General features: G+C 40.4%; 1 protein-coding gene across 4 annotated transcripts in view; it reads right to left on the bottom strand.

Annotated features, from left to right (window-relative positions):
* PTPRG (protein tyrosine phosphatase receptor type G) overlaps positions 1-27,571 on the bottom strand; it is a 721,438-nt gene that overhangs the window by 33,837 nt on the left and 660,030 nt on the right. For all 4 annotated transcript variants that reach the window (XM_036869404.1, XM_036869405.1, XM_036869402.1 and 1 more), the window contains 3 exons: positions 24,921-25,012; positions 12,987-13,078; positions 5,570-5,666 (listed from right to left, as the gene is read on the bottom strand). In XM_036869404.1, coding sequence (XP_036725299.1) covers positions 5,570-5,666; positions 12,987-13,078; positions 24,921-25,012 — 281 coding nt within the window. The remainder of the gene's footprint in view (positions 1-5,569; positions 5,667-12,986; positions 13,079-24,920; positions 25,013-27,571) is intronic.

Below are 27,571 nucleotides of genomic sequence, written 5' to 3'. Positions count from 1 at the left end.
TGGACTCCCCATCACCCCAGCAGACCCTGAGTAATTGAGGGAGCCAGAGCTTGCTTCTAAGAGTAATCTCTTCACAGGAATCTGAAGTCCATGATCAGATTTAAGATCCACTTAACCTTCCCCTACGAACAAAAGGTGAGTGGTGATATGTGCCTCTGGTTGCCCAACAGAATGAGCTTGTATTTATAGGATAACAAACAAAAGAAAGCTGAGGTCATACTTTTATTTTTCCCTAGCTAGAAAGAGAATGGGCAAAAGCCCGATTTCCATTTCTATTTATAATCATGATCGTAAAAGGCTAGTTCAAAAAGAAGTCCAATGAGTGGATTAGCCTAGACATTACTGACCCCAGACTATATCAAGCACTTCTGGAAAGCCCTCCACATTCTTGAAACTGTGAATTGCTTTTGTTGTGCTGACAAACTCTCAGACTGCAATGAATCTGAACAGGGGCTGCCTGATATAAATGGGCCCCAACTGAAAATACTCTCCTAGGGCATCTGGACCCTATGCCTTAGGAGCATTATATTGTTACTTGTCAGACTGACAAAGAGGAACACATGCTCCTCAAGTTGCACAATTCATATTTCATCAAAAAGGTAACAGACTAGCTAAAAAGATCAATACTGGAGGTGGCATCCACGTGTGCCTTGAAAGCTGTGATGGCTCCATGAGAGAAGGCTCTTCCTATATTGTGTTCCAGGCACATTCATGGACTAATTTTACTTGTTCCATAACATTTCTATGCTACTCCTTGCTATATAAAGGCATTAATATAGGGGTAGACCAAGGTGCCGGGTTATGTGCCCAGAGTCTAACCAAATGGCCAAGAGAGCACCAAAACCCAGCTCTCTGAACTTATGAAAATAAAACCACATCTAATTTGAATTTGTGAAAGTAAAACCTCAAATGAACTTGTGAAAGTAAAACATGTCTAACAAGAACTGGTGGTTTTGTGACAAAACACGATGACCCTTGGGCACATCACACAGAAGTTACCTTGATTTCCTCCCTCTTCTCTGCCACATACTTTTAGCTAAGGCAGTGAGCTCACTAGAAGTAGAGGTTGCTATGGTGGAGAGTGATGTGTGTGGACATATGCAAGGCATATACACGTGTATATCTCTGCCTGACTTATATGGTTAGAAATGAGGTCTATAAATATGGACAAGTCCTCACAATCTCAGGAAGGTGAGCCTTGACTGGCTTGGCCAACAAATACTGCCAGAGTCAATCTATCCAAAGACTGGCAAGAAAAGAAAAGTTTTACTCTTCTTTCTTGTTCTCTTCTTTTCCTTCTCCTCATTCTCTCAGATAACTGAAACAAATACTCTCATTCAAAAATGACTTTTGGTTCTTTTAAAATGTTTTCTAGAAGATGTAAAACTACATTCACAGATGACATGATCCTGTATATAGAAACCCTAAGGTCATATATGACAACACACACAGCTAACATCATACTCAATGGTGAAAAGCTGAAAGCTTTTCCTCTAAGAATGGGAACAAGATAAGGATGTCCACTCTTGCCATTTTTATTTATCGTGGTATTGGAAGTCCTAGCCAGTGCAGTTAGGCAAGAAAGAGAAATAAAAAGCATCCAAATTAGAAAGGAAGAAGTAAAACTGGTACTATCTGCAGATGACCTGACATTATATATAGAAAATCCTAAAGACTCCATCAAAAAACTGTTAGAACTAATAAATGAATTCAGTAAAGATGCAGGATACAAAATCAATACACAAAAATCGATTGAATTTCTATACAGTAATAATGAACTATCAGAAAGAGAAATTGAGAAAACAATCCCATTTACAATTGCATCAAAAAGAACAAAACACCTAGGAATAAACTTAACCAAGGAGGTGAAAGACCTGTGTATTGAAAACTCTAAGACATTAATAAAAGAAACTGAAGAAGACACAAATAAATGGAAAGATAGTCCATGCTCATGGATTGGAAGAATTAATATTGTTAACATGTCCATACTACTACCCAAAGCAATCTACAGATTCAATGCAATACCTATCAAAATTCCAATGGCATTTTTCACATAAATAGAACAAACTATCCTAAAATGTGTGTGGAACCATAAAAGACCTCAAATAGCCAAAGCCATCTTGAGAAAGAAGGACAAAGCTGGAGGCATCACACCCCCGACTTCAAATTATATTACAAAGCTATAATAATTAAAACAGTATGGTACTGGCATAAAAACAGACACACAGATCAATGGAACAGAGTAGACAGCCCATAAATAAACCCACACATATATGGTCCATTGGTTTTCGACAAAAGGGCCAGGAATATACAATGGGGAAAGGACAGTCTCTTCAATAAATAGTGTTGGGAAAAGTGGACAGCCACATGCAAAAGAATGAAACTGGACCACTACAGTCCACCATACATAAAAATTAACTCAAAATGGATTAAAACCTTGAGTTTAAGACCTGAAATCATAAAACTCCTAGGAAAAAACAACAGAGAAAAAAAGCTCCTTGACATAAGTCTTGGCAGTGATTTTTTTCAATCTGACACCAAAACCAAAAGCAACAAAAGCAAAAATAACAAGTGGAACTACATCAAACTAAAAAGTTTCTGCACAGCAAAGGAAACCATCAACAAAATGAAAAGGCAGCTTACTGAGGGGGAGAAAATATTTGCAAATCATGCATCTGATGAGGGGTTGACATCCAAAATATATAAATAACTCACACAAATCAATAGCTAGCAAAACGAGCAATCAGTTAAAATATGGGCAGAGGACCTAAATAGCCATTTTTCCAAAGAAAACATATAGATGGCCAATGGGTACATGAAAAGGTGCTCAACATCACTAATCTTCAGGGAGATGCATATCAAAACCATGATGACATATCACCTCACACCTGTTAGAGTGGCTATTAACAAAAATATAGAAAATAACAAGGGTCACAACTGTTAGAACTAATGAGTTCAGTCAATGTGGTAAGATACAAGATCAACATAACATACAAAAATCAATTATATTTCTATACACTAGCAATTAACAATCTGAAAATATCAAGTGAACAATTCCATCCAAAAGAATAAAATACTTAGAAATAAATTTAATAAAAGCACAACACTTGTAAAATGCAGATTGCTGAAAGGAATAAAAGATGACCTATATAAATGGAAAGACATCCCATCTTCATAAATTGGCAGACCTAATTTTGTTAAGATGGCAATGCTCCCCATATTCATCTATAGATTCAAAATAATCCGTATTAAAATCCCAGCTACATTTTTTGCAGTAATAGACAGGTTGATCCTGAAATTTATAAGAAAGTACAAGGGATCCAGAATAGCCTAAACAACCTTGAAAAAGAAGAGCAACTCACAGTTTCCAATTTCAAAACTTATTACAAAGTCAGTAATCAAGACAGTGTGGCAATGACATAAGGATAGACATACAGATTAATGAAAAAGAAAGGAAAGTCTGGAAATAAACCCTCACACTTATGGTCAGTTGATTTTTGGTGGGGTGCTAAGGCAATTCAATGGGGGAAAGAAGAGTCTTTTCAACAAATGGTGCTGGGACAACTGGATATCAACATGCAGAAGAATGAACCTGGACCCCTACCTCACACCATATACACAAATTAACTCAAATGGATCAAAGACGTAAATGTAAGAGCTAAGACCAAAAAACTGTGACAGGTGTAAATATTCATGATCTTGGATTAGGCACTGGTTCGTTGGATGTGAGAACAAGACCACAGGCAACCAAAGAAAAATACACTGAATTTCACCAAAATTTTAAAAATCTGTACTTCAAAGGATATCATCAAGAAAGTGAAAAGACAATGCACAGAACAGAAGAAAATATTTGCAAACTATATATCTGATAAGGGATTTGTATCTAGAATCTATAAAGAACTCAACAATAGAAAGACAAGTAATCCAATTAAAAAATGGGCAAAGGATCTGAACAGACATTTCTCCAAAGAACATATACAGGTGGCCTATAAATACATGAATAGATGTTCAACATCACTGATCATTAGGGAAATGCAAATCAAAACTACCCTGAGATACGACTTCACGCTCATTAGGATGGCTATTATCAAAAAAACATAGTAACAAGTGTTGGCAAGGATGTGGAAACGTTGGAACCTGCATATATTGCTACTGGGAATGTAAAATGGTGTAGCCACTTCGGTAAACAGTTGGGAAGTTCTTCAAAATGTTACACATAAAGTTACCATATGACCTAGCTATTCAATTCCTAAGTATATACCCAAGAGAGTTGAAAATATATGTCTGTGCAAAACCTTGTACACAAATGTTCATAGCAGCCTTCTTCGTAATAGTCAAAAAGTAGAAACAACTCAAATGTCCATCAAATGAGAAATGAATATGTGGTATATCCATAGCACAGAGTATTATTCAGCCATAAAAAGGAATGAAGTAGTGATATAAGCCACACCATGGGTATACCTTAAAAACATCATGCCAAGTAGAAGTGACACAAAAGGCCATATATTGTATGATTCCATTTATATGAAATATCCAGAATAGGCAAACACATAGAGAAAGAAAGTAGGTACGTGGTTTCTAGGGACTTTGGGAGAGGGAGGAATTGGGAGTGACTGCTCATGGGTAAGGAAGTTTCTTGTTGGGGTCCTGAAAATGTTCTAAAATTAGATGGTGGTGATGGTTGTACAACTCTGTGTCGATAATAAAAACCACTGAAATTCACTTTAAATTCAAATTAATGTTAAAATGGGTGAATTTTATATGGTATGTGAATTACATCTCAGTAAAGTATTATTTAAAAGAACTATCTATAGTAGCGTGCAGATTTAAGTGGTCCGATTTAAATGCGCTATTACATAAAATTGCAAGTACTGTGTTCTTTACCATAGTGTATGTTAACCATAAACATCTGTGCCCCTGCCCTTAATACAGAAGTGTATATTTTCAGCCAGTGACCCAAGCCACAATGTCTACAAAAAGAGGCCTTCTAGCCACAAAAGTAGCCTGTCCTCTTAGGGTATTCCTTGAGGCTCTGTAAGAAGAACACTTTATTTGTTTGCGTCCTGAACTTCCAGGGTATTCTTGACCCTGGAAATGTTTTGGACAGGACTAAGCACATGGGCCACAAGGACTGGTGTAAACTAATTACCTAATCTTAGAGAGACTGCTTTGAAATTCAACTTCCTTGATTCAGTTCCCAGTATTTCCATTTGTGTTAAAAGACTTGGCTCTCATTGGTTAAGAACAATGTCAAGATAGCGACATGACATTACATTTTGGTTCCCAGCATCAGATATGAAATCACTTCATGTAAAAACAGTAAAGCTCAGAACATTTCCTTCGATCACCTGATTATTAAGCAGAGATCTGACAGCTTCGTGAAAGACTCAGCGGGCAGAGAATGTCCCCACTTCTTCTTCCACACTGTTGAAGATGGGCTAATGAGAGGTTAACTTGCAAGTGTAATTTTCTCTTGGCATCCTGATTCTGATTGCTTGCCTTTCAGCTTATACCCAGCAGAAAGATTTCATTTCCCCGCAGTTAAGATAGTTTAAAGTTTATTACTCACATGCTAAAATGTTGATGTATCTGTTTTTGTGCTTGTTATCTGGATGATTAGAATGTTCTGCAGTGATGTTCATATCAGCTGTACAGCGCTGGACCTCCTAGAGAAGAAAACAAACATTGAGATTTCAAAGATTTTTAGACACGCTTTAGACGTTTAACAACAAGGTCATAGAAAGAAAGGAACTATTTACATCCAAAAGCACAGGGTATTTACACACTTCCCAGCCACAGGCCACCGTTACCTCCCCAAACTCAACTTCAGAAATGATTACTGACATATTAATAACAAACGTATGAAGGATGTGAACAAAATAAAAGGATTTCATTCTTTACTAATTCATCAACTATCTACTTTATTCCAGATTTTGACCTAGGCATGGGGATTACAAAATAGTATCTCCTTTTGAATATGTCGCAGTCGGATGGCTGAGAACAACATGTAAAAGGATGATGACAGTCAAATGTGATTAGTAGAAAAGAGGCCTGAAGAAACTGATGGGAACACAGAGGAAGGCTTTAGACAGGAGATGATTCACCCGGGCCTTAAAGGATGAACAGGAATATTCCAGGCAGAAGAATAATCTCCACCATGATTTGCAATATGCTTATATTATAATCCTTACAGCCTCGTTTTATAACTAACAGACTACAAATTGACTGTACTCAGCCCTGAAATGACACTAATAGAACTTAAACAGTTGTCATATCTGGCTCAAATATATATGGCTCTGATGCGTTATTTGTTAACTCTGAATTTATTTACGTTATCCTTCTTTAGAAAAACAGCAGTGGGAGAAGCAACTCTCCTCTCCGGTCACCTTTGCCATGGATAGAAACATCATCCATTAGCCTGATACAAGATTGCTAAAAAGCCACATTTTTCTACACTGTGTGCTTCAAACCCAAGACTGCACTGGCGCGAACTAATAAGGGAAGTCATTAGCAGCGCACAGCTGCGGCAAAGAGCAGGGACAAAGTGACACAAGATGATCAGGAGAAATGTTTTACACGTAACAGATGTAACAGAGTTTACGAGCGTGCAGACTTTTCTTCACAAAGGAGTTGCATAGCAATTATGGATGATTTCCACAGCATTTACATCACGCATAATGAAACAAGGAACTGGCTGTCTTTCATATTTGCAAAGTACTTAGGAGGAACTCACTGTGATCAAAGAACTTAACTAAGGTATAAAAACAATGGGTCACTAACTATTCAAAGAAACCATATTCATGGACACCCGATTCCTAGAGGATATATATTCAATTTTTCATAATTGTAGGCATTCCCAGTGGAAAGAAGGGAGGGAGGGAGAGAGGGAGGGAAGGAAGGAAGGAAGAAGGAAGGAAGGAAAAGAAGGAAGGACAGGAAGGAAGGAAGGAAGCAAAGAAAAAAAAGAAGACCCACAGGCATTAATCCAACACACCTCTCTGGGGAAAGTGTGCGTTTCATGACAATTCTTTATCTTTTCTTACTTTTACTAAATGTGATAAACTCTGATACTTGCTATTCTATCTAAAATGGTTTATAACCTATAGTTTGGCAAATGCTGGTTTAAAGGGCCTTAAGGCTGCCTTTGGCTCTTTTCTCTAAAATAGATAATAAAATGTGAGCACAATGGAATGAGTCTGATATCTTAACATCTCCAAGAACAGAAGCAACGCTAGCCGCTGGCCGTACTCAGAATATTTGCCTTTTAGAACTGCCTTGAAAGCCTGACGTGTGCTCTTCTGAATAGTTTCAGGGCCAGAAAACCTTTGAAAATGGATTTGTATTCTGGAAGACATTAGTTCAATCTGTACACAAATCCGTGAAATAAGCTGACATGCTTTGGTTTCTGGGTTTTGAAGGTCATACCTTTGGCATGTACCTCTTCAGGGCTGAGCTGCTCAGATATCTTGTGCTGAGCTTTCAGCTTTTAGTACTTTAGTTTGAGATTCACTTTGTTTATTGATATTTTTTTCCCATTGTGTGGCTCTGACCACACACTATGGACTGAGGTGGGGCCTCTATTACAGTCTAATGCAATTGACCAAGCCTGCGTGGGAGCAGCTGTCTGTACTGTTTAAAGCAGCCATTCAATATGGCCAATCAAACTCTGTGTTATCTAAAACTCTTGGTCTGATCCGTTGCCTCTATTTCACTTTTCCAATTATATGAATGACAGAAAACAAAGGATAGTCATAAATAACGTTAAATCTGATTTTATGAGAACCCAAGGGGTTTGCCTATGGCCTTCTGATTTTGTCTTCTGGATAATAATGTCATCTGTAATTCCTTGCAGTACTGCCTGACTCATTTAGATGCTGATAATATCATCTGATCCTGGAGTGGCTTTTCTCCATCAGAACTGGCATTTCAAAGTTAATGTGATTTTAATAGGTGTTAAAACCTTTTGAAGTGACACTGGCCGATAGAGTGTGTATAGTAAAGTTACCTGTTCAGCACCCTGATAAAAAGTTTAAGATTTAAGCTTGTTTGTACTTTACTGTTTCTATAACAGAGCTGGTATTCTCAAAATGAACATTCTGCGAAGGAACAGGCACACGATCACAGAAAAGAGCCAACTGAGAACAAGAGATTTAAAATAAAGTATAACTTAAAAAAACGAACAAACAAAACCACTAAAAGCTGACAGACACAGAATTCTTGGGAGATGATACAGACTACATCACCTCCTGCCTGGAGTTGTGGATGTGAAAGGCTGTCCAAAGGGCACATGGTGACCTACTGTCCTCCCATTCGGTAGCTCAAATTGAAAAAAAGAAGCCAACCAGAACAGATCTAGAAATCTTTCAGATTACTCAGCTTCACAGTGAAGCAAGCTGAGAAGGAAATATTTTGGAGCTGGTGACCAAGTGTTAGACCGAGTGTGTATAACTTTCTTAGTGCCTGAGTTCAGGCAGCCCACAACTGTGTTCAGGGGACTGCTGTACACAAGGTTAAGTCATGACCACAGCTCAGTGCTTTGTTCAGTGTCGGACTCAGAGCTGGCCCTCGCCAGGTACTGGCCACACTCATCTTCCTACCTCTACTCTCCTCCGCTCAGGCTACAAACTGCTGCCGCCCTGATTTTCTTCAAATGCTGCTTTGACTTTGCTGTTCTCTCACTCAGACACCTCTAGAGAGACGCCAGATTCCTTAGCCAGGCTTTCAAGGTCCCATCCTATTTTCCACCCACTCCCTTCCCAATGCCACACAGTTTTAACTCTATGCCCCTTGAACAGACCGTATGACCTCCTGCTCTGTGCTTCACTGCCATTTTCCTTGCTAAGAATGCCTGTCCTTTTCTCCCCCATCCGAATCCATATGTCTTTATCTAAAATGACTGCCTTCCCCTCCAGAAAACCAACCCATCTTTGGAGAGTACATCACAGTGTCTATCATACTGCAGCTGGTCTATAAAATAGAATTATTTTTCCTGTACGATCTGTGAAATTTGGCTAACGTACGTTTTTTCTCACTCTTTATAAAAACCTCAACTTAACCAACTATGATGTTTTTCATGATAAGGGTTTAAAATGTTTTCCTGTGGGACATTAAAGACCCACACTGGCATTTTGTCACCGAGGCTCCGGAAACTCGACAGGGCCATTTTCTGCCATCCTGCAGGCAGCATTCTTTCTGCAGCTCTCCGCCTCTGTCAGCAACTCGTGGTATGTGTCATCGGCAACACGAGAACTCTGCATCTTACATAAAGCGATTGTGGCCACTGGTCCCTTGGCACATGAGCTCAGGTGGACAAAGCTTTGTTCTCTTGATTTAAGATGAGCAACTGGCCCAAATTTAGCTCAGCTGGAGTTAATTGTAACAGACCTGATCCCCCAAAGGATCTTGTCAAGGGGTATTGGACCTCTGGCCTCATCTCTGCACTCAGCCTTTAAACCTGTGATGCTCCTGACCCCTGCCTATTAATTCTGTTGACCCACAGGGCCTTGGAGCTCCCCTGATCTTGAAAGATTATATGCTAGCATCGCGCCTCTGGAAGCCTCCTGGATTATGACTGGGGAGGCCGGGGAAGAGTGAGGTTGTAGTCAGCTAAGGTAGCCAAGGGAACAGTCACTGAACACTATCCTGGCATAAGGAATGACGTTATTTCCAGTGACTGCAAAATCTGCTAGAGGTATAATGTCCCCAGCTTTTAACAGCCTCCAAAATTTATCTGACAAGGACCAAAAGCTTGCTTTCAGCATCGCCTCCAAACAAAGACTCAAAATTACCAGTGAATCATTTCTCATTCTCCTCCAAGCAGCAAAGTTCTGAACGTATGACAGCTATTCACCACCTTTGTTTTTTTCCATTTCCCTCCAAGATTTGAAATCAAGATGGGGCAAATAGAACTTCTGCAGAAATACCCAATCAAAATACATAGGAGCCTTTCTCCTTTGCTCTCCTCCAGAACTTCATTTCTGTATTAGCACTTATTTTGCTTTGCCCTCTTTCTACTTTAGCTGTGTATACTCTAGTCTTCCCCCATCAGGCTGAACTCCCTGAGGGCAAGCTCTCTGTCCAATTCATCTGTGTGCCTTATACCATGTAGGTACTCAGTACCTGTGGAGAATAGCAGGTACTCAGAGAATGCTAGGTACTCAGTAACTGCAGAATGAGTTGCTTTAACTCCTCTTAATGGGCAAATATTCACTGTTCAGTGGTTTCCTCTATAATCTTAAGATTAGTTCTTTGACTAATTTTAGGCCTCTATTCAGAGGTTATATAAGATTTTTATAAGTCAGATTCTCAGCCCTCTGGGAAGGCTCTAGCCCATAAAGATCATGTACTGGGCTCCCAGTACTCTTGGCGGGGGCAGGAGGCTCCTTATTTTGACTGCTCCCCCCCCCCCCGCCCTTTTCTTGCCAAGGAATTCACTGGCCCATCAGCTGCATGATCAGTTTTAGACAATCACTGATAATCTTGGTTCTCTCTCCTTTGACTTCAGCTCATTATAGGACACTACTTCGATGAGAGTCTGGAGGGCATCAAGGTTAAACATGTGGGCTTGAGTCAGAAAGCCTTGGTCTTAAACCCTATTGCTGCCACTTCGTAACTGAATCACCCAATGCCTCAGTTTTCTCATGGGTAACTTTCCTCATCTGCAAAATAGGGACAGTAAAATAGCACACACCTCATGGGGTATTTCTGAGGAACGAGCAAAATAATCCAGGCAACCGTGCCAAGTAGATGCCGGCCGTCGTTATTCCACATAAAAGAAATCTGAGGTTGAGGTTACCACTCTCTTAATATGAGGGTTTTGTTTTATTGTTGTTAAATTACACAAAATCTCTCATCCTGACCTCCTTTTTACAGCCTATTACTATCTCTTGTTTATAAAAACAGCCTTGATCGCTTCTTATAGAGCCTGTTACCATTTTCCTTTCTAGCAGAGCTACCCAAAAGGAGTACTACTACTGTTTCAAAATACTTCAAATTCCCCCTAAATTAGATGATGACAGTATGTTAGTGAGCTTTTCTATGTCTCATTTCCCCCTTTACATGGCTGTCTTACTATTCTTTGAGGGAGAAAGGATGTTCTTCCTAGTCTGAAGAGCCCCGATTTGAAACCTTTCAAACCAGGACAGACTGTGAAATAACAACAGTAGAACAAAGCCTCCCTCCTCCCCGCCCTCCCTGTTCCAATCCTGAAACTACCAGAATAATACTTAAGCTAGAGAGTTCAATATAGGCGACAAAAGCTTCTAGCCACAGTTTTCTTTTTAGGATAGAAATAGGGTGCAGATGCCCAGGATTTGTTAACAGGCGTGATTTTGATGCAGCGAAGCCCATTTTGAGTCAGATCAAGTTTACAGAGGTGTAGCTGATTATGTTGAATAATTAAATGGTGTCAAAACCAGCTGTGATGAATAGCACTGGGGCCTCAAATCATAAATAATTGAGAAACTGGAGTTGCATTTGATCATCCTGATCAAATTCTCGTCTCTAGAGGATAAATGTTTGTCCCGAATACCATCAACATTGTTAAATGCCTCAATATTCTTGCTCAGTCATCCAGCCAACAGTCAATTGAACTAAATCACTTGAACACCACACACATGTGCTGTCCTCATGAATACAAAACGTTTGACTTTAAACCACGTGCTTTGTACTTGGACAGGCACCTTTTCTGGGGCAGCATCTAAGAGCCGCGTTAAACACTTGACGTGTTTTTGTTTGTTCCATGAAACATACGACTGCAGAATAAATCAGAGGGGTCCTTCTCTCTACCACCTTTGCTTTGCTTCTGCTCAAGAAATAAAACGAAAACAAAAAAGCTAGGAGAAGGACTTAATTTAAAACAAGTTGTCAATATAATTGCCTTTAGGATGGCCTTTGGGGACTCCAAATTTGCATAGAGACAGGGGCTTCTGGTCCTCTTTTTCTCTCTCCTTCTCCATGCGAAATAACTGCACCTCCCAGCTGTATAGCTCCTGGGCGATCTCAAAGGGCTTACCTTCCATTATTCCATGTGATCCCCAGAACCAATTTCGTGAAAAGAGGTGGGCAGGTTAGTGCCATCATCATCATTTCCATTTTAAAGCAGAAACGAGACAGAAAGGAATCGACTTACCCACAAAGCTAGAAGACAGCTGAGCTGCCATGAAAACTTGGCCTCCTCGGCACAACTCTTGCTGCCAGAGATGTGCCTTAGTGAAGCGCCTCAGTGAAGAAAAGGGCAGTCTGTTTAATAGCTCCTCATTGACACCCTGTCATTGCTGAGCTGGCACGGAACCCAGAGCTGGCAGGGTAGTGCGCGCTGCTCTCTACCTTGTTTCCTACATCCCAGTTCTTAAAATCAGAAGGCTGCGTTCACCCACGTCTCCTCTCCAAGGATCAATAGTCACGAAAACAACAGTCGACCTTTGCATGGGCTTAACAGTTAACCCAGCACTTTCCAGGATGTTAATCATTCGTTTTTTTCCAACATCATTAGGGTTGGAGGTGACATCAGTGCCATTTTTAAAAATGAGGGAACTGGGGATCAGAAATGAAATGACTGGCTCAAGGATAATAAAGATCACTCCTGGTGGAGCCAGCTTCAGATCCCTCAGACTTCACATCTGCTGTCTCCGCTACACCTTGTACATCCCAGAAGTGACACGGAATGAGGAGCGCTGTCCTTCGCATGACGACTGCCGCCCCAGTTAGAATGCAGATGAAGAGAGACTCTGAGGTTGCCTCTTTCCTGCCACTAAGTCTGTTCTTTCACAGAAGTGCACAAGCAACCCCCTTTCACCTCATTTTTACTGGGAAAAGAGGGCCTGTTAAAACTCTAAGTGTAAGGAAAAGAAAAAAGAGAATCAAGTCCCCACTTTCCTCAGTGACTGCTTCTGTTATGCTTGAAACACATTCACTTCAAGCTTACAAAAATCCCTGTAAAATAAGAGTTAGCTTTCAGGAAACAAATTTCCGGTTTTGAAACATACCTCAAAATCCTCAGAGAACCCATGCTGGTTATTAGAATAGAGCTCACCGATGTGTTTAACAAACTGTTTGACAGGAATGGCTTCCATGTCATCTGTGGGAATAAAACAATATTCAGAGTCACAAAGAATACTTCCATAAACAAATAACACTGATAAGGGATTACTGAAGACAGATATTTGATTTTTGCAGAGACTGATGTAATTGTATCACCTGAAATAGATGTCTTCAAGAAAAGTCTCTGGATTTACTTGACATTAGGGTCTCATTATGATTCTGAACGCCTAAATGCTAGGTTACACAGGGTTTTAAAACAGTCTTAAACTATTACCTTTATTCTTTATATTCAAGGCAACTTACGTAGTTAAATCACCACATCATACTCTTAACTAAAATTCTGAGCTTACCAAGGGTACTTATTTGTTAAGAAATGCTATCACACCCTACATTTTTCAAAACCTTGCTATTCAGTGGGGTCCAGCTTGAAGTTGGAACAACTAAGTCCTATTTCTGATCTCTGAAGTCTAAGCAATCTTTATACACAATTACAGACAGGTGCCACTGTACCAGCGGGCTTCGGGTACAATGCCATCTATGTTTAAGTGTTCACAATTTTCGTTCAAGACAGCTGTGTCTACACAATGCCAAATAACCAGTTTGATGGAATTAACTGGATTTTTTTTGGTGTTGACAGACTAGGTGTAGATTCAGGAAGACTCCACATTGCAATTTATTTGTAGTGTTGTCACTTCAAAAGGACATTTTCAGTTCCTGAGCCCCAAGTGTGTTTTAAGCCGATTCACCCAGATCCACTCTGCTACTTGAGTACTGCCGGAACACAGCCACACCCCGCTAACTGGAGCTCCCCAACCTCCTCTTTCCCTCCTTCCCTCGCCCCTCCCCCGCAAATATTTCCTTTTAAAAATACTCTGCTGAATTTGAGATAAACAACAGACATGACATTTACTTTATTCAGAGTGAAAGATCTTTGGCAAACGCACAAACATCTAAACTGCCACAGATGCTTTTCTTAGCAAAGGGTATGAAGATCTGTATGTGTAAATGAGGTCCTACTTTGGCAAGAATGTTATAGATCCAGGCCTGACAATCTGATTTCTCTTCATCTGGTGACAGTTAACATTGACTATGTCATTCCTTCTCTACTTTCTTTCGAGAGAGCAAAGCTCTAGGGTGGCTTTTTGCATCTATTGACATTTTCAAACTTGCATCATTCTAAAGCGGAAAAAAGCATCTCTCATATACTTTGTTTAAGGTGACTTATAAACGTTCATAATCCAAACTGCTTAGCAGAGGAATGTTACTTATCAAATAGGGGGTGCTCTGTACGTACAGAGTCTTTCTGTGTGAACAATTAAAGACCTAATCATTTTAATAGGCCACCTTATGAAAAAAATTGCCAAGTTATTTACAAATATTTCAGGATTGAAGATGTTCATGAATATGCAATCATTTTGCACGCCCAAGAAATCTATAGCTCCCATAATGATGTAACCAGCATTAACAAAGTAAGCCGAGCCAAAATGTTTCCCCAGAATATTTAGCAGAATGCACAGTTCAAGAAAAATTTCCCAAATTATCTGATCACTTCACTTAAAATGTTTAGAAGTAAGCAAATTCTACAATAATGATCAAGTGGCAAAGAAAAGACCTTAAGTTGAGAGAAGGACTAATGTGTACAAAATTGGAGCATCTCTAAAAGATTAACCCAAGAATAAACTCATCTTTAGACAAGAGGCAACATAAATAAGATGGGTCACAACCTAGCCCCACAAACACTCCAGCCTACAGACTGCAGGCAACACTTTTCTCCTATTTATTTTGAAATGGAAGACACAATGCTGTTTCCAAGAGTAGAGTGACGTGGGGTTAATAGTATAATAGGCTGAGGGCAATATTTATTCCACAGTGATAGTTTAGAACTGGAGATTCCCAATAAACTTATGGTGCCATGATTAAGCACATGGACTCTAGTTCAAAATAAGAAAAAACACATCAGCTTTAGAGGTATTTTACTCTGCAAGGTACATACCACGGTGTTTTAAAGGGCATAGCCCAGCTCAAGTCGCTAAAAAAAATGCTTTTAGGTTAACAATTTATTATTTTTTCCTGCAAAGTGCTCAACTGTACTATCCAAGCTAACGCCACACATGCCCAGAAATCAGTTGCTCTGCTCCCTCCACGGCTAGACGCAGCAAAACCCAGCAGAGCTCAGTATGATAATCGTATATGGAAATAAACGACTCACTAGCCTCCAATTTGATTCTTTATCCAAAGAAGTCTAATCATACTCCTCTGGGTTTCCAGGCACCACCAGTAACGTCATAAAACTACCAGACAGGCAGACACACACACACACAGACACACACACACACACACACACACAGACACACACACACGCCGTAGTGACCACCATCAGCAGTCCAGATAATACATTATTTGTCTTTCAATCAAGATAAATGAAACTGAGGGGTCGGTAAATCTTTTTTTCCTCAATATTAAGATGAATATAAGGCTACAGCTAATTAGAAGTCCTAATAGTTTTCCTCTTACATCGTTTTTCGATTAAATTTCTCTCAACATGAGCCAGATAATTATAAAATTAACTAGCAGAAGGCCAAGCAATCAGGACAGCATCATAGACCTGATCTGTTCAATTTTTATCTGGAGAGATCCTGTGTTATAAGAAGATATCCATCTGTAAAATGTTATTTCCACCTATACATCTGAGTTTCATTAACAAATGTAGCAACTATTAGTGGCACTAACTATGGACCAGGCACCTTCTGTGCCCTTTACATGTATTAACATGTACTCATTCCTCCCCAAAGCCCTAAGAGATAGGTACTATTTTCATACTCATCTTATAGTTGGGAACACAAGCTCAGAAAGATTAACTGAAGCCTGGAGTATGGCAGTGGAAGCTGGCCACGGAGACAAGGCAAAGAGTGCTCCGACTGGGAGAGAACAGCTGTTGTCTGGGTCACAGTGAACGGGAAGCCACTGGAAGAGGCATTTACTGAGCACCTAGGACTTAGCCAGATATTAGGGAGATGGTGTCTGCCCAAGGGCAACATTTGTTACAATGAACATAAGAAAGTAAGAGCACGAACAGTGTGTAATGACACGGTGAGGACGACGAGTGCCATAGAAGGGATGGATTTGATGACTTAGGTAAGTATAAATGTTGCTGACACAGGGGTCATGGGGGAGAAACACAAAGAAAAGGAAAAGAGCTGGAATCAAAGTAGAGACGTTTTCCCTGACTACAGGTTAGAGGTTGGATTATTATGCTATAGTGAAATGGTCTAACGATAGAGTCGATATAAATGTGAAGAGAGACCTTACTGATTGCCAAGGACTGTGCTCAATGCTTTCCATACACTTATCTTCACAAGAACTAGGTAAAGAGGATGTCGTCATCTTCATGTTACATATAAGGAGACTGAGGCAACTTGTCTGAAGTGACACAATTACTAAGTGGCAGAACTGAGATTTGAATCCTGGTGTATTAAGCCCAAAGCCTGTGCTCGCATGCACTGGGACACACTGCCTTCATTCTCAGAGCACAGTTTCAAGGAAAAGCAAGGAATTAGAGTATCTCGGTTAATCTGGTAAAATGTTACTGTGTAATTTTGTGCCAATATTTTTACATATAGAGCTTTCAGATACCAAAGGTTTAAATTAGGCAAAAATGGGATAAGTACTATTCCCACTAAATCATGCCATTATAAAATATTTGATATAGTCAGTGGAGGATCAAGAAAAGTGGGCTGTTGTTATTAAATAACATCATTTATACTTTGTTCCAAGATGTTAGCCTTTTGTGGTTGGAACTAAATTTGGCATTTAAGAGGCTTTTTATTTCGGTCAGTCCACAACAGAACATCCTCATGTACTACTTCTGATGAAGGCTGAAATTAGTCTCTGGTTTGTTCTCATCAAAAGCAGAGCATTAGAAGAGGGTGAACGTCTACTGAGAAGAAAGTAAGAAGGTGAGAGATTCCAAGGAGGAAAAAAAGAGCTGGTTAATGTTGACCTCAAATGCAAAACTGCAGGAAATAAAGAAAAATGCATGTGAACATGAAGAAAAGTTGCTTCTACAGCCTAAATGTCCATCGACAGAAGAATGGACAAAGAAGATATGTTCTATCTATCTATCTATTTATCCACACACAATGGAATACTACTCAGCCATAAAAAGAATGAAATTTTGCCATTTGCAGCAACAGGGATGGACCTAGAGATTATCATACGAAGTAAGTCAGACAGAGAAAGACAAATACCATACGATATCACTTATATGTGGAATCTAAAATATGATACAAATGAACATATTTACAAAACAGAAACAGACTCACAGACATAGAAAACAAAGGTATGGTTACCAAAGGGGGAAAGGGGTGGGGGAGAGATAAATTAGGACTTTGGGATTAGCAGATACAAACTACTATATATAAAACAGATAAACAACAAGGTCCTACTGTATAGCACAGGGAACTATATTCAATATCCTGTAATAAACCATAATGGAAAAGAATGAGAAAAAGAATGAATATATATATATATGTATAAAAGAATATACATATATATATCTGAATCACTTTGCTGTACACCAGAAACTAACACGACACTGTAAATCAACTATGCTTCAATTAAAAAAAAAAAGAAAAGTTGCTTCCCAAATCTGTGGTTATGTCTCTGTTGTATTTACATCCTCAGAGCCATTAGAGGGAAATCACCCATGCCAAAGTTGCTATCTCTTAATCTTAAGGAACAAGAGATTAAATAAACAAAAAGGGGAAAACTTAGCAATTTTTGGTTTGAAATTCGAAAGAAAAAATCAGCACCCAAGCATCCCTGAACATCCACCACAGGGAGGCGCTGCAGAGGGCCCCGCCCAGTACGCTGCTTGGTGGTAGCGTCTTTAGCCTGCAACTCAGTCAAATTGTGTAGTTGTTACTCTTATCTGCCACCATTGACGGAATGCTTCCTGCGTATCAGCCACCCAGAGGCAGTGGAGTAAGTGCCAGAAGCCAGAGCCAGTCTGCCTGGTGGTGTGACTTCACCTCTCTGTGATTCCCTTTCCTCGTCTCTAAACGGAAATCATAAGCACCTAACTCACAGAGCGTTATGCACAGTAAACTAGATAACGTAAGTACTTACAAGAGTGCTTGGCATTTAGTAAATGCACAAAGCTATGATTTACTGTTAGGTGCTAATCGCTTTACATGCATGATCCTATGATCTAGGGGCTGTCGTGACCCCTATCTTATGGATGTAGAAAATGTGGCTAAGACCACCAAAGAACTTGGCCAAGGTCTACTGTCATCACGAAGTGGCGGGGCCAGGCTGACTCCAAAGCTGGCCTCTTCCGCCTTGCGTGACCTCTCTAGATCTTAAATTGAGCACACAGGGTTAGAGAGGGCAGAGAACCATATAATACATTTTAAAGAAGCTCTCCAACCACAACAGAAAAGGGCTGAAACGAATCGCTTTGGCTTTAAGGGTAAACTTCGGTTACCTGGAAAATTCACACTGATATTCTGGTCACCTTGATGATGCCAGGTAAATAAAGTGTCATAGGATTTACCTTCCTGCCAAGATGCTTAGCTGTGGGGTTGACTGGCTTAAGGACTGTTTAACAAAATATCGCTGCTTGCTTGTCACTCTGGCAGGCTGTGGGTACATATAAAATTACCATTAAGATTCTGGAGGGCCTTAAGTCACTTACTGAGGCCAATCTCTATAAAGTTCATTTAACCCTTAGCAGTTCCTTCAACCCTATTCCAAATCCCAACCAAATCTATCTGAGGGAAGGGAGAGCCTATAAAGCACAGTACTTGGGTCAAGTCAGTCGTGCTCAGACCTCTCTCCAACCCCACGCCCCGCAACTGGGCTGTTACCAGGGACTGCTAACCACCCCTGTAGTGGACAGACCTCAATATTCGGAACTCGGTCCCCTTCTTATCTGCCCCCTCAGCCTCTCAGAGGCCAAGTTCAGGCCTCTCTCTGTGCTTGGCAATACCTGTGTCACCTTAGGAAGATAAAGCAAACAGGAAATAAAAGAAGATTATCAAGATTTTTAGTTCCTGACTTAGGACACAACAAATAGATTTTTGTCTAAATCAGACTCTTAGGATGCAAGGAGTGTTGTGGAGATGGGAACATTTTATTTCCTGCCATAAAAAGAAATCTCTTTTCATTTATGGCACAATGAAGTCAATAAAGAAAGGGCTTCATTATAGTCAAAAGACCAATGAATCTCCTTTGGAGATAATCTCTGTATAAATAAAATATGCCAACAAGGTTGGTTTAATCCCAAGGGTTTTAAACTGCATGTTTAAAACCCCTTTATGTGCTGGCGCCCTGCTGAAGCCAGTGACCTTCAAATTATTAAGATGTATTTTAACTGCGGGAAAGGCATGAATCATTTCTGGATTTCTAAGCTACTGGTTAGCAGCAACATTTTGTTTTGTAATGCTCTTATTAGAAAGTTAGATTTTCTAATATTCAGAAAAAAAGCATTTATAAGGACATTTGTGTTTGACAACATGCACGTTTGGAAAAGCCCTTTCAACATGCTCCATGAATGGGCTAATTTCATGAGCTGAGTTCTGGCTTTAAAAAGCTATATACAACGAAAATCTAAAAGAATAAGTGGCATAATACAGTGAATATAATTTGTAGATGACATATTGTATGTAATGCTTCATTAATAACTACAGCAAAAATCTTATTCAAGCTTATTGTTTCAAAAGAATATCCCAAAGTGGGAAACAGTAGATTTTGTAAAATACTTGTAGATGCTAAGAATAATATGGACCTTAAAGGACAGAAATGTGTGGCTACTTCAATATCTTAGAAGACAGAACGCTAGAAGGGGGCTGATAGCTAGGTTATTACGTTCAATTACGCTTTATCCTCCCACAGTAACCATGGGAGACCAGTAAGCATGGAACATTTGATTTTGAAAACCCATTAGTGAAAAATATTGAGTCAAAGCCTGCAGTCTCTCCTTTCATTCTCCTGAAGAAGTCACAATTTAACTGAACTGGAAGAAAATCCCCCACTTTTCTCATGCATCATACATGGAGCAGGTACCACAATTTAAACATTTCCTAATAAAAGAATTGATGTCACTTCTCTAGTGATTGGAACTTAACCTCAAAAGCACCTCTTTCCTGTTGGATAATAATACTCTTGCGTGTGGAGTTCCTTCTCATGTGGCGGGATAACTAACCTTAGCCACCATACTGGCTTTACAATTTCCACATTTTACAGAGATGTAGGTGAGACCAGGAAAAAAAAAATGTCTTCATTCTCACACCACTGTCTTTGCCAGTTAAACCAGAACACCCTGAAGATTCTAAATTCCTAAATTACAGTTAGATTTAGTAAAACTGATAACTCAAAATTCCTCAAAAATTCCTATAGACTGCTGCCTCCAAGAGATGAATATTGAAAGGTTAGCAAAAGGTTAGCAAAGCTTTCCTTAACGTTTCATTTATTTTATAATACTTTTTAAAAGTCAGTGTAACTCATTGACTTCACTTATGCTTTGGGATTTCAAGAGCAGAGCTGTTTATTTGTGAATTTAAACCTCAGCAGAATCATCCAAAAGTTGGTGATTTAGTGTCTAAATTTATTCAACATTCAACATGTTTGTGAGTTGCTCCTCAAAGCATTTAAATCACACAGACCTACTTTTGCATAGGGAATGGAGAATGGAGATATTGGTGGTGGGGTGGGGGAGGAGTCTTTTTCTTAGGAAAGAAGAGAATAAATGACTAGGAAACAAGGTAAGAGGAGAGATTTTTTTTTGCTATGGAGGAAACTTCAACAGAAGAATGATGAAACTCTCTCATGGAGGATGAAAGAGAATTTAATGGAAAAGCAAGTGGTCAGTGCTAGTGAAAGAAGAAGAAAATGATAAAGAACAACAACTCAGAAAAATTTAAGAGAACAGTCACATGTATTTGAAAATGTCTTGATTTAATGAAGCAAAATCCAAACGAGGAGCCTGAAGTCTTGAGAGATCAGGACTGTCAGAGAAGCATGCCAAGAGGTGGCAGAGACATTTCTAAGCATCTGGACTTAGAAGTCACACAAAGATTCCGATGCTAGCTCCACCATTTGTCCACGTAACCTCAGGGAAATTAAATGATGTCTCTGAGCCTCAGTTTCTTCATCTGTGAAATGGGGATACTGATTGCACCTCTTTCCCTAAGGTTGTAGTGAAAAATAAAGCACGTAGTTTTAATCAATAAATGCTCAATAAAAGTATTAGATGACGATGATGATGTTTTCTGAAAAAGGTTAAGTGTAAAATAAGTTCTAGGATCAGAGTATATTACACATTTTACAATGATGACCTAGGAACTCTTATTTTGCAACAGTTCAGTACCTGAATTTTCAGTCTCATCCTGTTGCCCACATTTTAAATCTATATAATGGTTCAGTTTACTGGTCGTTGTCCGGAAATATCTTTTTAAAAAAATCAGTCACAGCAAATGAGGGGTTCAAATGATAAGTTGATACATTTAGGGCCCAGTAGTCTTTCTTATTAGGTTTTGAACAAAGATAAAATATAAGTGAGATCCGGTGGGCAGAATAAGTATTCCATATAAGCTCTATAAATGTCCTACTATTTTTAAGACACAGAAACAATTAGATAATTCTTAAGTTAAATCATTTAAAATGATCCCAAGGAGGTCTCCAAGAAAGAAAAATTGTGCTGAAACCTTTAATAGAGTGAAAAAAACGTGTGATTTCAAAAAAAAAAATCGTGTTTTCCTTATATTGATTTTTTCCTATGCAAGACATAGTTGCAGTGTAATAACTGGAAGAAACCTTAAGAATAAATACAGTCATGGATTGTTAAAGTAAAATTACAAACTACTTTACAAATTTAACTATTAAATAGGACTATGTACTTTCGTTTAAGAAAAATAAGAGATTGTGATCAAGTTGAAATATTTTTAAAGAAGGGTCATGTAGGGTAACTTCTTCCCAGTTAAGGGTGAAATAAGTTTTCTGTCTAGGCATGCCCCTAGTGAAGGCTACTGCTGTCTATAAAAAACCTGAGAAAACAGTGAAAGAGCAGTCTCACTTTTGGTTTCGGCAGGTAAGTCCTTTCATGCCACACTGCATTACAGCATTTAAAGTAATTCATTTTCACAAACGTGTTACAACTCATCAAGGATGCACCTACTTATGCCAAGGGAGGCCCAACTGGATACAATGGATTTCTCAGTCAATCAAGAATCTGAAGACATTTTTCCTTCCATGTACTTCTACCACCAGTGGGTAAGAATCAGGAGAAACTCACATTGAAAGAAATGTCTTTGGGTTGTGAGTATTTAATAACTTGGTGATTAAACAGCCTGCTGGGAAATGAAGCAGAGAACATTCAAAAGCATTTCTGGTCCAAGACAGCTACTCAGAGGTGTGGCAAGGCAGGTACGATTGATGGCATTTTCTGAGGATTCCGGGGAACGAACTGAAGTCCTAAAGTCCAAGCCCAAGAGCATGGCGAGGTCGGCTGCACCCAGTAGATGTGGATCAGTGTTTGGGACAGTCTTAACCTGGGGACCATGCAAATGGCTTGCTCTCCATAGCTGCCGGGTTGAGCGATATCATGATTTGGGAAGGAAAGCTTCCACAGCTGACACTTCTGGCTTCCTTTAAGCTTTCTGAAGTGTTTTGACACAAACCATCTTATTTGATCTTTTTTAAAAAATTAATTAATTAATTAATTTTTGGCTGCGCTGGGTCTCGTTGCTGCGTGAGGGCTTCTCATTGCGGTGGTTTCTCTTGTTGCGGAGCACGGGCTCTAGGCGCGTGGGCTTCAGCAGTTGTGGCACGCAGGCTCAGTAGTTGTGGCTCGCAGGCTCTAGAGCACAGGCTCAGTAGTTGTGGTGCATGGGCCTAGTTGCTCTGCCGCCTGTGGGATCTTCCCGGACCAGGGCTCGAACCCGTGTCCCCTGCATTGGCAGGCGGATTTTTAACCACTGCGCCACCAGGGAAGCCCCTTATTTGATCTTTAACACTGCGTCGTTTACAAGCAGGGCAGACATCCTGCTCACTTTGCAGATTCTGGAAACTAAGGCTCAGAGAGGTCAAGGCATTGACCAAAGGTTTCATGGCAGAGGCAGGGCAAGATCCTTGGTGTTCTGACTCCCCATCCAGGGGGAAAAGAAACTAAAAACTGAAAGACAGCCCAAGAAGTATCTCACCATTTAACCTTTTAAAATGGATTTCAATTGCCCAGCTACCCAACAGCTGTGTTTGTCAGCTGAATCAATTCAGAGGAGAGAGTCTCCCAGGCATTTTCCAGAGGGCAACAGATACTCTAGGTGATGCAAGAGAAAAATGATTATGCACAGCTGCTGCGCAAATCTGGTAGATTCAACAAAACTTATTCCCTGGGGATGGTGGGCTGATTCCTGTCTGCCACCTCTCAAAGGCAAGAGTGCAATCTCCTCCACCAACAATAAAGGTCAAGGGTCAGCAGAGAAGAATGAACGTAACACAAAACCTATCCCATCTGTATGGGAATCATTCAGCGGCCACAAAATGATCCAGTAGGGTACTTACCCAGACACTTTTCTGCTATCGTTCTGTTTTCTGTGGGGCAAGCTTTAGTGAGAGAAGCTGACCAGAGTGGAGAGAACATGGCCAATCCCAGCAATATCTAATGACTTATCACATAGAGACATAATGGGCCAAGTAAGTCCCCAACCATAACTGCACCTAGAGAAGATAAGCAAACAACAGCAGCATTCCTTCTGGGTACTCAGAGAAGGACTGCACCTCTGAGCTTCAAAGCTATGATCTTTTAAGAACCCTAAGGAAGATTTGCTGATATTTATCATTCATTCATTCATTCATTCATTCAGAGAGTTTGAGAATGCCTACTACATGCCAGGTATTATTCTAGCACTAAGGAGACATCCACCTGCCTTTAGGAAGCTCTCATTGTAGTTGGGGGGACCATAAACAAACAAGTAAAATATATGGTATATTAGATGATGAAGAAAACCATCCTGGAGAATGAGGCAGACAAGTGGGCTGTGCAGGTATATGGGAGGTGGCACTTAATAAAAGTAGTGCCTCTGCTTACAAAAGAATAATGTCAAGAGGATGAATGTATAAGATATCTGAAGGTAGGTATTTACAAGTACAAAATGCAAGCCAGAGGAAGAGAGTTCAATCCTGGCAAAATGGAAGGGGACACGAAATAAAAATAGTGGGAGACATCTTCAAATCCCTCATGCCATCTATCCCAGCAAACCCGCTGCTGAACTTCTAACGTCTACGGCATTTGTTAGGAATTACTAGTGTCCTCCGCCAATCCCTATCCCTAGCAGTAACTGAGTGTTTCCTGTTTGTACCAAGGACACATGAAACAGACACCAGATCAAGAACATCTCCCTAGATCTCCACACAAACAGCCTAAGAACCAAAACTTCCAGCACTAAGGTAATCAATATTTTCAGAGTAAGGAATCTTAGTAGAAATCTTAAAAAAAAACCACAAAAAACCCCAGTATTTCAAATTGTGATTTTTTTTAAAAAAAGCAAGCACAAATTACCTATCAGAACGAAATTTAGTCCAAGTAGGTTGCAAATACGTTAAGTACGTTTCCCCCTTTTTTCTACTGTTTCTTCCCTTCCCTCTTGTGAATCTACACTATATGAACTCATAGTTATTTGTTCCCCTGAAAGATGATTTCATTACATGGCAGATATGTAAAGGAGTATAGATTTCATGAAATTACCCTTAGTTAAGGCTCTCGTAGACTGGGCAAGCTTGAAAAGGTTATAAAAATAATATTTTGTCATGGCTGTCACATAACACTGAGAACAAAAGAGAAAAACATAGCCCACTGGAAATAGGAGTCGTGTCTTACTTACCCGGAATAGGAATGATAGGAATACTTTCATTGGGGACCACCCGAGGTGAACTGCTATCTTCCACATAGAAATGAGCTGTCTGAAAACATTTTCTGTACAGGAAACAGAAAAACATGCAAACAGTGAGAGAAGAGAAATACACTTTGTCTGAGTTCACCATCTTTCAATTCTTCTTTCAGATTCTCCCAGCTTTAAATTTCACCCAGCACTGAGTGCAGACCCATGGGAAAGTAACAAGATACAAGAAGGACAATATCCAGCCAATTGGAAGAACCCCAAATAGCTGAAGAATATCCATTTTTTATTATACCATACCCATCCTCAGAGTTAAAAGGGAAAAAACTTAGTAATGAACCACTCAGAAACATGAAAAGTTGGCACGGACTGTGTAAACCTGCTGTACAAACTGCTAGTCTTAGCCCACAATATTCCCAAATTCAACCTGTTCCAGAGGAAGAATTTGCTATTCTAAACCCCTAGTGCCAAGTTCAAAGCACACCTCAAACCCTCCCAAACGTAGTCATCAAACAGCCCAAGCACACAATAGCAGCACATTGTTAGCGCTCAGCGAAGGCCCTCAGAGCCCCAGACAGCTCTTGAAGGGGGTCAGAGGGCTTCCAGGGGGCAGGCACTCAAAATCCCAGGCCCTGGCCAGACAGCATGGGAAACAAGGAGCCGAAGGCTTCAAGTGTCAGCTGCTTGTTGGGGCTTCTGTTTTGTTTTTACCTGGACTTGAGACAAAGCAGGGAGCAAACACTGGTCATCACAGGACGGGCAGTGAAAAGAAAAGCCATCGGCAGCTCACTCAGCCTCTGCCTATTGCTGCCGGCCGGCAGGCCCTCGGCTTTCCTGCAGCCACGTCACTGCTCATTGCGGCCCTAATGAGCTGCCGGAAGCACAGGCTGAATATTTAATGAGGCTGCTCAGCGTGAATGGCTATTGTGACCAGAGAAGGGTCCCTGTTCGTCTGGCAGAGGGGCTTCACAATAGCTGGCCCCACTGCTGGGCCTTTGAGCCAAGCAGGCGGCAACCTTCTGGTGCTCCGTGTCCCTGGGACCCATTCCACTCCTCCGGCATCTCTCACCAGGCCCCATTTACACCCACTGCAGCTTTGCTTTTTCGGGGGGTGTATTCCCACCACTGGAATTAAGTCAACTTTTCTTCAGAACTGTCATTGCTCATCGAATCAGAAGTACCCGGGGATGATTCTGTTGGGTGTACCTTGTTGCTATGAAGCCAAAGAAAAGGGGGTTGGTGGGGGGTGGATCAGAAAAATCATGGAACTCTAGAGAGCACAGGAGATCTTGGTGGAAGTGAGGAGGCCTCCAGGTCCTACGGATTATTCCTCCTCAGCTTTATAAGGAGCGATCAGAACCACGCACAATCAGAAACGATCGCGTGTCACAGTGTGAAGTGTTTTCCTTTAAGCAGTGCCTATTTTCGGATGGAAAGCGGCTCTACCCAACTGTACACCGGGCATGGCTCTAGAAGCGGTCTGGATAGCTGCTCCCTACCATCAGGGGATCCTGAACATAAATCACTCCCACTCAGGGCACATCTCACGGGACTGCTCTCGCAGTGCTCTGAACAATGATTTTTTTCTATGAATTGCCTGGCATTTGTAGTATAAATAATAGAACACGTTTTCATCACTCACTGTCTAGCTGCCTATACCTAAATTTGGAAGGAACAGTCAGTCTGACTTATGCTACATGGACATGCAATGTACAAGGTATTTCAGGGCTGTGGTAGTAACGGAATCTTCCACTGAATGTGACATGACGCAAATCCATGTGAAGAAAACCCATGATTTTGTTGTTTGAGGTAATAGCTTCTTTCTGTTTCTAAGCTCGTCAGCAAGTTTTCTCTTCTTGGATTCTTCCCCCTACGCCCCTGCCCCCAATTTGCACAGATTTCCAGAATATAACAGTAGAGTTAAAACACATAGGATACAGACTTCACAAACTAGCTAGAACCCTAGCCACCCAGCGTCATAGCTAAGGAAAATCTACTTTTGTTAAGATACTGGACCACTGAAGTATTTAGTGCTATATGACGCTGAAACAAATGGCACACAGTTTACCGGCTCAGACTTTAACTAAGTGAAGAAGGAAAAAAGCGCATAAAAAGACACCCCACAACAACAACAACAAAGAAATAACTATTCGAAGACCACAATTACTCTACCTGTTAAATTTCTAAGATATAAAGCATTAGTAAAAAGAATCAGTACCGGCCAAGTGACTGTTAACGTCAAGTGACTTGGAAAGGATAAACGACATGGTAGGTTCTTTTTCTGGCAGAAGACAGGCAGATAGTTCACCCAGACTCTCAGTTCCATGTAAGGCGAGAGGCTCCACATTCTCTTTGAAAAAAGCAGTGTGTACCGAAGCACATCACACGCTAGTGCCCCATGTGCAGCTGTTTATAATGGATTCTCCCTGGAGCAAAAGAACTCTGTGATTGCCAGAGAGGAGCACAGCACTGGGATGAAAGTCAGAAACCCGGAGACACAGCTCCCTGCATCTGCACCTCGATGCAGGTCACGTGGGCTTTCCTCCCACCCACGGACTCGGGTGGGCACCCAACTACAGAACTTGGGGGCAAATGTCTTCCCTTAGAATAAAGGTTTCAGTGAACCCACTGAACAG

The sequence above is a fragment of the Balaenoptera musculus genome, chromosome 11 (assembly GCF_009873245.2).
Source record: "Balaenoptera musculus isolate JJ_BM4_2016_0621 chromosome 11, mBalMus1.pri.v3, whole genome shotgun sequence".
Classification (NCBI taxonomy): Eukaryota; Metazoa; Chordata; class Mammalia; order Artiodactyla; family Balaenopteridae; genus Balaenoptera; species Balaenoptera musculus.
The sequence above is the reverse complement of the archived record's forward strand: the minus strand, read 5'-3'. Positions and strand labels throughout refer to the sequence as shown.